Source organism: Cloeon dipterum, chromosome 3 (assembly GCF_949628265.1).
Source record: "Cloeon dipterum chromosome 3, ieCloDipt1.1, whole genome shotgun sequence".
Classification (NCBI taxonomy): Eukaryota; Metazoa; Arthropoda; class Insecta; order Ephemeroptera; family Baetidae; genus Cloeon; species Cloeon dipterum.
In genome coordinates this window covers 27,138,713-27,148,345 of record NC_088788.1, presented here as the reverse complement: position 1 = coordinate 27,148,345, position 9,633 = coordinate 27,138,713, and the positions used below count along the sequence as shown (strand labels likewise).

The window sequence follows — 9,633 nt, the reverse complement described above, 5'->3', positions numbered from 1 at the left end:
GTTGTTGAAATTAAATAATTTTAATCCTTTTTAAAAATTGATTATTTCCTTAATCATGTGTATTTTCACATTTTGATCTAAATACAGTCCAAAATTATAACTAGACAAGGGTGGGGACTGCTTTGGCCTTGATCAACTAAATTAACTCACCTTGCCTCGTTTTAAAATAACAAGAATGCAAAACTTAAAAAAAAAGATGAAGGCATTTTGATTTCAAAACAGTAGAATACAGACGCAAATGAAAAAATATTGCCCTACTTTTGTAAATATTGCCACCATTAGTACATATCAGGAATGTCAAAATGCCAACACCAATGTTAACGAACATAAAGTAAGTCCTAAAAATGTAAAGTTTTCTCTTTTGAGACAACAACACTCAAAATAACTAACTATAAATTTTGCATCAGACGCAAACAGTCACAACAAGCCACATTTAAGTCGTACACATCATCAACCGCATCAAATTTTGGAAGCATGTTCAGAAGCTTGTAATTGTAAAAACTGATAATAGAAATAAAGAATCAACATAAAGCACTGCTTGAGATTGCAAAATTCCAATAAAACACGCTTTAATGCCTCCAACATAATTAGGACAATAAATAAGGTTGTGAATGTGGCAAACAACATTATTTAAACATAGCTAAACATCTATACTCTCGAGGCTGGCTGTGGGCGCCGCCTTGTTGAGATTGAGATTGGACAGGCTGGCAAGGAGACCGCGCAGTTCATGGTCTACCTCCTTGGGGGTTTGCGACAAGGTGAGCCGCGTTGAGAACGAGTTAAGTAGCTCGTTTTCCGCGTCCCTGTTGTGTGAGCCAATACGGTGTAGGTAGATCTGCATCATGTCGATCACATTTTGCACTTCGCACTTGACCTGCATAGCGTCCGGATTCATTGCGGCGGACATCTGCAGCATCTTCAGACGCGTCTGCGCCAGCTGCAATGGATTCCGACCATACTGATCCAGCGAAGAGACGTCTGTTCCTGAATACCAAAAATATAGAGGGAACTTTTGGTTAGCCGTGTCTCTCTAAAATAAGTTATCCTATTATGATTTAGTACGTCAATTTTTAACATTTAGATATAAGTGAATCAAATATATGAAAATTTGCTTTGAATTATATAACTAATATATTTAAAAATAAGTTAATCACTTCATTATAATTTGTGTCCATAAATATTGACATCAAATTGTCCCTATATGTTTAATTTTAGTTTTTGTGAATCCTGAAAAATTATCCTTAGTTTAGAATGTCATTTTGGACATACATACATAAAATGACTTCCAAAGTCTGACAACAATTTGAGCTCAACCAAAGAGTTTTCGTTTAAGAGAGGATTATATCAGGAGAGTAAGTTCCACTGTTTAAAATAATTATAAAAAACGGGACTTAGGCAAATATTTTCTCCTGGGTTAAATGACTAAAGTTATGCTTTTTAAATATCCTTTGAGTCTTTGAGCAAGCCTTTTTTTAATTAACTGAAAACGAAACTTTTGTTATGTCGTTGTTTGACGTTTCTTGGGTATAGTATGCGTGAATTTAAGTGGAGAAATGATCAATTATTTTTGGCATGGCCACTTTTACAGGCCCATCGGGTTTTGTTTTAATTTTTAATCTTGTAAAAAATAATTAGATGATAATAATAACTTATAGGTCTATTTTTTAACATAAAAATATAAAATCTAAGTTAATTATCAATACTCTGAAATTATATTATTGAATCTCGCACCATATAAATTTCATATTTAAGGGTTTCGCAAATCAAATACATGAAGTCGAAGCTAGCTTTTTTGTAGATAATATTCTCTCTGAATTGTCTCAAACGTTCACAGAAATTTTATCTTTGAACCAGCGTTTTTAAATTTCCCAGAGAGCTTGCGATTGTTGACCAGTATTAGAAATCCGCTAGCCTTTTGATAAAGATACACATGTTCACAAAAATCATTTAACGTTCATTGCTAATGACGTACCTGCTTTGAGCAGAAGTGTGACCACAGGAACATTGTTTGTACAAGCTGCCAAGTGTAGAGCCGTGTTGCCCATTGAGTCTTTCTGATTTGGGTTTGCACCTTTGTCTAGCAACAATCTGTAAATCACACTTGTCAGTAAGCTCTAGGGCAAAGGGTTTGTGGGCTAACTCGAGTATGTCGATAAAACCGCGGCAGGCGGCCAAATGAAGCGGTGCTCTCTTAAATTCATCAGTGGCGTTTGGGTTTACTCCTTTGTCCAGCAAATAGGACACCAACTCAACGTGGTTACTGGAAGCAGCCCTTCGCAGAGATCTTTCCTCTAGTGAGAAAAACATTAGAGATATTTCAATCAGGGTTGGTTCAAGAGTTTACTCGAATATTTTGCTTCAGGGAAACGATTCTGGGTGTGGTATCGTGAAAGCCAAGGTCTCCTCATCTTTGCTTGCAGCATGGTGTGTTTGCTGTAACCTCGCAATATGACTGGAATCCAAATAAATGTCAATTAGCGTTACTGTAGAGGCATACACATATTTCGTCATATCAAGAAGGACATGTAATTTATTTTTATTCAAACATGCCTATGAGTATGAAAATGGTTATAGAAAATAATATTAAAAGCAACGTAAGAGCATCATTGTCACCAAAAGTTCATAAAAATAATTTTTACGCTATTTATGTTCAAAGCAAAAGTGTTCTAGTAAAATCCTTAAGAGAAGAGAAGTTATTTATTCCAGATCAAGAAATTTGAGTCTAGATTTTTATCGGAAGACTGACCAAAAGGTAGAACACTATTAATAACATACTAGTGTCATCAGCGATTTCATATCCTTTGTTGCCTGTAGTCTTGACATTTTCAAAGGACAGTCCGGCAGGTGGATCGACCTCTTGCATCTCTGCAGCATCATCTCCCTGATTTTAATCACAGTCAATTCAAGAAAAATAAAAATACCGATGAAGAAGTTTACCGTGGAGGCACTGTCATCAGCTTGTACACCAACAGGTTTACTTATTTCTATGGGCTTTGAAGTGGTTTCCAAGTTAAAATACTGAAATCATTAGAAAAACATTGATTTATCTTCTGAATGCAATTATTTAAGTAGTCAAGTTCAATGTGTTTAGGATGGATAGTAATATTTAAGAACTCTTGATTCAAAATTTAAGCAAAACCAAATAATTCCTTCAAAAGAAAGAGGTTTAAGTTTATACATTTATCGGAATAATACATAACTCACACGTAATAGCAGAGCCATAATGCAGCTAAAAACAACGACATGCAGAATCATCAGTTTTCACTCATAACAGGGTAAAAAGAAATGGTATCCAAATGAATTAGAGAAACAAAACAAACGAACACTCTTCAGTTTGAGCAAGCCGTCCTCCTCCAACTTCAGCAGGCAGGGCGCGACGCCAGCCTGCAAGAGACCACCATTGCTGAGTGGCATGAACGACGGGTGCGCGTCCTGCTGTGAGGTGCTCGGGACAGGGTCTCGGCTGCTGAAGAACGAGTTCTCGGACGCGCTGCGCGAGTCGCGCAGGGACGACGCTGGACTCAGGTCCATCGAGCGACGGTTCTCCTGTCCGCCAGCGACGCTGCTATCATTGCTGTCGTTCTCCGTCTCGACGCCCGAGTCGACCGACGCCATCGTCGCTCACCGTCCCACACGCTGTCTGCACTCACACACCAGTATTCGGACACTTTCACAGGCCTGCCATAGCGTGTTTGGCTGCTTCAGGCAGCTTTCTTCGAGCGAACGTATGTGTATGCACATAAACAGATGACGGTCTCTCTGCTCACATGGGGGGCCAAGGGAACAGGTGCCGCCTCTGCCCTCTGGCGGAGGTCAGGGCAAACAAAAATCTTGCCAATTTTAATTAAATTAAATTATATACATTCCAATGAGGAATGTGTCGATAGTAGAAATTAAATAATAAAATATCCATGCATGACTATCATAATTATATAGATTTGTGTCATGTCAGGAGTGAACCAAACAAAATAGAATTGCGTTTGAAATTACATTTTTTTACTCTTGACTTAAATTTTACCTATTTTACTAAATATTTGACAATTAAAACAATTGGAAAATTTTGAAGCTTTTTTGACAGAACATCATATTATAACTCTTTTAGTTTTTCAAATTTCTGTGATAGGCAGTTTGTTTTTCATAATATTAATTAAAGTGTTTGACCTGACGCGGCTTATATCCATCAATAAAATTATTCTAAATTATAAGCAAAATTTTTTGCCTCCATCCTGAGGGTGGTTGACAAAAAGATTTGAGGCTCACGTTTTTTACTAATTAAGGTTTATTTGATTCCATAACAGTCAGAATATCAGTGCACCAAATTTTTTCATACGTCATATGTGTTTCTTTCTCCAAATATAGATCAGGTAATAGCAATATTAGTTACAATATATCTATATTTTGAAGCATTGTTTTTATGGTTAGTAACATTTTCAAGACAGGAAGTAATAATTAATAAATTTCAAGAACATATAACCATATAACAATATCATAAATATAACTTAGAGATCAAATCTATCAACCACTTTTTACAAGGGCTTATAATTATTTTCTTTTAGAGTGTACCGCTTTAATTAAATAAAAAATTACTATATACTATCATAAGAATAAAGGGCATAACAATGTAAATTTTTCTATCAACAGCACCCAACTATTGACAAATTTCCTGACTTCTACTTTTTTCAAAAATATATGAGAACGATTTGGGATAAAAAGAAAGAATTTGACAGTTTACTTTTGGCCAAGTTTCAAGTTAGTTCATTTGGTCCAATATGCAGGTTCAGTTTCATTTACACTCTTAATATTAAATTAAAACTATCCTGGGTAAATTCGAGGAAAAACATGTTTGATTAGAACTAAGAGCAGCTAGGTGTTCTAAATAGATTTTTGTTAATATATTAATCACAAAGACCAACTTCCCACTATAGACGCACATGCATTAAGAAGTATTATAAAGTAGCAAAAAATATTATCTTTTCGTACACAAATTGCAAGAATATGTTAACTTTTAAAGCTCTCTCACTTTTGCACCAATCAATTTTGACTTCATTTGCGGTGGGGAACTGATGAATTGTGCTGGCGAGGTGGCATCTTTGTTCTGACCTCCGACTCCAGAAACTCCAGCCAATGAGAATGAATTTATGTTGAAGTGGGACACACACAGTCTCTTAGTCCATTTGCCACTGAAATATGATCAAAACTTTAGATGTAAATAATTGTTGTTTGTTTTTCAGGCCAAACCTTTAAGCCAGGTTCCCCTCCAGCCCTGGCTGCCTCCTCTTGTCTCCTTTCAATTTCTTCTTGCTTTTGCTGCTGCCTCTTGACTTTACCCAAGTCTTTGATGCCCCTACCCTCTTGCTCCTGCCGCCTCCGTTCCGCCGCCTCAAGCACCTGCTGCCGTCTTACATCCTTTAGTAAAAGAACACAATTTGGTTAAATACATTTTAAAATTTATATCTGATGTTGGAGATAAAACTGGAAATTATCAAATACACACGAAATGTATTAATCCTAGTCTAAAAGAGGATCAAATATACGATTTCATATATTATCTGTCAGGATATGGCAATATATAATATGGAGAAAAATAGCCCAGCAGAACCATAATAATAACTATTCACTTTAAAACTAATGATGTATTATGATTTTAAAACACTGCGATATTAATATAGTTCACAGTATATTGGTGCGTGGCTGTGTCTTGCAGATCCTATTCCCACCTAAGAATAATGCCACCCAAAATTAAAATTAGTAATATTCGATATATTGCAATTTGTTCTGCATTGTGTATGATATTCTTTTAAACATTCGGCCAAAGGCTTGACTAACTAGAAATTGGTTTAGTTTGTAACCATGATTTTAAAAAACTTTACAGTGTTCATTTATTATTCCTGCCGTAGAATATAATTTATAAAGGGACATCATTTTTTGCAAGTGGTTGAGTCAACGTCAACAATTCCAAATTGTTGTGAACGGAGGTTGACAACTTACGGCACTTGGCGTGACAAGGTTTTGGGTTGATTCACTAGGTGGGCAGCAAGATAGGCAAATCCCCATCGTGGATTAGCAATAATTAGGGAATTTAATATCCTGATTAAATCCTTAGTATGTATGTAAATTGGTAGGTTGGACCAGGGTTGGAATTTAAAGTAAAGTTGCTGCGAGCCTGCTGTAATCTGACAGCTGACACGAAAATGTTTACTTCATTTCACCCTGTAATGTAATGTACGCCCCCTTTTAGTCCCCCCCCCCCCCCGTTACTACAGCACAGATGACAGATGATGCACAAAAACAATAACATCTGGGCTACAGACACAAAACTCGTCTCAGCACACATAAACATCAGTAGAAATGTAAAATACATACTTTTATTTCTATACATGATTAATATATAATTGAACTGAAAACTGAAAGCAGTGGCAGGATAATAATATGATTATTTTAGCATCATAATATCTAAAGATGAAATCTTTTATCACTTATTTGAGTTACGATAATCAAATGCAAAAAATATATATTACATATTACGATGAACGAATAATGTATTCCATAATATTGAAGCAAACTTAGGGTCCTCTTTAATTTTTTTCTACAATTGCTTTTCATTTTCTATAGTGTGTGAACAGATCTGCTTTGTGACTTCATCTGTAACTTTTGTGAGGCAACTCACAGAGTTATGATTGCTTCATCACATGACTGAGATATAACTTTACGCACTAATGAGGGCATGAGGGGTGCCTTGGTTGGAGCACAGGAAGATAGACTTCAATATGCCCATATCAGCACAAACTGAGCAAAAGTACTCAACATGGGTAAGAAATTAAATCAAATAATATTCCCTTTCCGCGCAAATAGTGTACTCTTTGCCCACGAAATAGTTTTATGAGATAACAATAAAAATCACTTATTGCAGACTGGGTTGGTGTACATATTCAACCTAATTGTGGGGACTGGAGCCCTAACTTTGCCCTCTGTCTTCAATCGAGCTGGATGGGCTGTAGGCGTCGGACTCGTCCTTGTGTTGGCGTTCATGAGGCACTAAATAATTTAAACCAACTATCACGTGGAACTTAAATCCTTTTTATTGTGTAGCTTCCTTACTGTCACCTTTGTTGTGGAAAGCATGGCAGCTGCCAATGCGCTGCTGAAATGGAAAAGGATTCAAGAAAGGGTATTTTATTATTTCCATTTTCAGTTCAGGAACTTTAATGAAAATTTTGCCCTTAGAAGTCCTCAGTTGATCACACCAGCGAACATAATGACACACCCGAAGACGCAGAGGAGGATGATCCATTGGTTGAGCAAGAGAACTTAGTAAACCCAGCTCCTCTAAATTTTTTCTGCATCGAGGAGAAGGTGGAATTGGTGTGTGAATGAATGAAAATAAATAATATTCACTGCTTCTAATGAATTTGGTTCTAGGGTCAAATGGCGGTGTTATTCTTCAGCCGATGTAATGCAACATTTCTTTACAGTCAAATACCAAATTATTGATGAAATCTAATTACAGGGGGCCAAATTTTATTTTACCTGTGCATTATCATATACCTGTATGGAGATTTGGCCATATACGCTGCTGCTATCTCAAAATCAATGACTGATGTCGTTTGGTAAATTATTTATATCTGTTCGCCACCTCGAAAATTTATATTTTTCTTCTCGGCAGTTCCCTGAACATAGTAAACGGAACAATGAACACAACTGTCCCTGATTCCGCTTCCTGCTGGCTGGACAATCCCAAGTACAGTCGGATGGATGTGTATCGCGCCTTCCTGGGGTTATTTCTCTTGCTTGTGGGCCCATTCACCTTTTTCAACGTCCAGAAGACCAAATATCTGCAGATGTTTACTTCTGTAATGCGTTGGACCGCGTTTAGCTTGATGATCAGTATCGCGTCTGCAGTGCTGATTAAAGACGGCGTTCAGGGTCATCCACCTCTCGCCACCCTATCAGGACTGCCCGCGCTTTTTGGAGCGTGCGTCTACTCATTTATGTGCCACCACTCACTACCAGGTAAGAAGAAACCTTTTTGCTTGTACAATAGCCGCTACATAAATTAATATAATTATTGCTATAATGTTAAATTGGAAAATGTTGAAAAGGGTTTCTAGGATATTCCGGATATTCACTGATAGAATAATGTGAACATGAACAACCTTTCTTTTGATGAGGACGTTGAGAATTTTTTCAAAGCGTCCTGCATAAACTACATCATAACAAGTCATTACATTAGATTAAAATAGCAAAGTTCACAGTAGCATCTTGCACTCATTAAACCCCTCCACATTCCACTCAATCATTTGGTCCAAATTTAAAATGATTTTAATTTAAAGATATCTGGAAAAACTCGCACAATTTTCTAAAACGTGATGTGAGAGAAAGCCATGAACAGCATTTATCCCGAACCTGAATATGTGTATTTCCTTGCTAATTATTCGCCTTTTTGAAGCGGTCGCGGTAAAATCGAATATGAAGAACTTTTTCCCGATTATATTTTTTATTGCATTTTGCAACAATGACGAAGTTTGATGAACATTCAAACCGTCCTCAGGTCTAATTACACCAATCAAGGACAAAAGTCGGCTCTACTCGTCCCTTCTGGCCGACTACCTGTTAGTCGCTTCTTTCTACCTGTTGCTGGCCCTGACCGGCGTGTTTGCCTTCAACCACCTGGAGGACCTTTACACCCTGGTTTTCTGGCAACCAGGCCACGCCACTGGCTACTTCCTGGCCCTCTTCCCCGTTCTCACCCTGAGCACATCTTTCCCCGTGGTAGCGGTGACCCTGCGGTCCAACATGGAAGCGCTGGCGCCCTCGTGCGGGCCCTGGTGGCTTCGTCGCGGCTTCTTCCCGCTACTGGCCATCCTGCCACCCCTGGCAGTCGCCTTCACCACCACGGACCTGTCCATCTTGGTAGGCGTCACCGGGACATACGCGGGCGCCGGCGTGCAGTACGTCATTCCAGCGATTCTAGTATGGTGCGCGAGGAGGAAATCGAAGAGTGCTTTGAGACTCTCCTCAAGTGAATGCCAATTCGGATCGCCCTTCATTGGTTCAGGGTGGGTGGGGCTTGTCTTGCTCTGGGCGCTGGCGGCCGTGGTGCTCGTCACTTTCAATACCATTGAGAAACTTGAGGGAAAGATTAATTAAGGCTGTTAAAACTGATTTATTTAGCGGGATTTTAATCAAACTTAAATAATGAATGTTTAAATTTAGAAGGGTTATTATGTATTATTTATAAAAGCTGTCTGCATCCAAACAGGAAAGCTCAAATTATACTCTCTGCATTATCTCTGTCAAAATCTTTATTCCTATATACATTGCATTTGTTTTGATAAAATTCTCCTTGAAATAATTGCCATATTTCATAGGATATAAAAATATTGTGGTAATCTTCTGATCAATATTCTTCAATTGTAAGATTGGGAATTTTAAAACTATTAGTAGTTGCTCACATACCCTATAAAAAGCTGCAGGTGTACTTTGCTGCTCTTGAAAACATGTCATTTCTATGAAATTCTGATTGTCCAATGTGAATAACGTAGTGATCAAGACAATACAAAAGTGTGAAGATATTAACTTTATCTAAATAAAGCAATAATTATTGATTTACATCAATCCTTACTTGTTTTCCCA

At 37.5% G+C, this 9,633-nt stretch overlaps 3 protein-coding genes across 4 annotated transcripts; 1 reads left to right on the top strand and 2 right to left on the bottom strand.

Moving 5' to 3' along the window:
- Positions 1–18: 18 nt before the first annotated feature.
- On the bottom strand, positions 19–3,725 carry LOC135940796 (BRCA1-associated RING domain protein 1). The gene is made up of 7 exons (XM_065485854.1): positions 3,325–3,725; positions 2,938–3,018; positions 2,776–2,881; positions 2,345–2,452; positions 2,141–2,291; positions 1,973–2,088; positions 19–984 (listed from the first exon to the last, which is right to left on the bottom strand). Exons 1-7 carry the CDS (start codon positions 3,613–3,615, stop codon positions 641–643), a joined length of 1,197 nt encoding a protein of 398 aa, XP_065341926.1. The 5' UTR covers positions 3,616–3,725; the 3' UTR covers positions 19–640.
- A 531-nt stretch (positions 3,726–4,256) lies between these two features.
- Positions 4,257–6,194, bottom strand: Svip (small VCP interacting protein). The gene is made up of 3 exons (XM_065485855.1): positions 5,989–6,194; positions 5,239–5,406; positions 4,257–5,180 (listed from the first exon to the last, which is right to left on the bottom strand). Exons 1-3 carry the CDS (start codon positions 6,052–6,054, stop codon positions 5,166–5,168), a joined length of 249 nt encoding a protein of 82 aa, XP_065341927.1. The 5' UTR covers positions 6,055–6,194; the 3' UTR covers positions 4,257–5,165.
- A 48-nt stretch (positions 6,195–6,242) lies between these two features.
- LOC135940794 (transmembrane protein 104 homolog) lies at positions 6,243–9,609 on the top strand. Of its 2 annotated transcripts, none has more exons than XM_065485851.1 (9): positions 6,243–6,350; positions 6,613–6,809; positions 6,911–7,032; positions 7,090–7,168; positions 7,228–7,362; positions 7,420–7,450; positions 7,508–7,607; positions 7,664–8,010; positions 8,549–9,609. In XM_065485851.1, the coding sequence occupies exons 2-9, from the start codon at positions 6,768–6,770 to the stop codon at positions 9,145–9,147; spliced, it is 1,455 nt and encodes a 484-aa protein (XP_065341923.1). In that variant the 5' UTR covers positions 6,243–6,350; positions 6,613–6,767; the 3' UTR covers positions 9,148–9,609. The 2 variants fall into 2 exon arrangements, with proteins under 2 accessions (XP_065341923.1, XP_065341922.1); XM_065485850.1 differs by having other exon boundaries at positions 6,244–6,350; positions 7,225–7,362.
- Positions 9,610–9,633: the final 24 nt, after the last annotated feature.

Coding starts and splice junctions, on each gene's coding strand:
- LOC135940796 (XM_065485854.1), bottom strand. CDS start 3,615: ATGGCGTCGGTCGACTCGGGCGTCGAGACGGAGAACGACAGCAATGAT. Junction 2,453..2,775: donor TGAAATCGCTGATGACACTA/GTATGTTATTAA, acceptor TTTGGATTCCAG/TCATATTGCGAGGTTACAGC. Junction 2,089..2,140: donor GGTTTTATCGACATACTCGA/GTTAGCCCACAA, acceptor TGTGATTTACAG/ATTGTTGCTAGACAAAGGTG.
- Svip (XM_065485855.1), bottom strand. CDS start 6,054: ATGGGGATTTGCCTATCTTGCTGCCCACCTAGTGAATCAACCCAAAAC. Junction 5,407..5,988: donor ACCTTGTCACGCCAAGTGCC/GTAAGTTGTCAA, acceptor CTTTTACTAAAG/GATGTAAGACGGCAGCAGGT.
- LOC135940794 (XM_065485850.1), top strand. CDS start 6,768: ATGCCCATATCAGCACAAACTGAGCAAAAGTACTCAACATGG. Junction 7,033..7,089: donor CTTGTGTTGGCGTTCATGAG/GCACTAAATAAT, acceptor TTTATTGTGTAG/CTTCCTTACTGTCACCTTTG. Junction 7,363..7,419: donor TCGAGGAGAAGGTGGAATTG/GTGTGTGAATGA, acceptor ATTTGGTTCTAG/GGTCAAATGGCGGTGTTATT.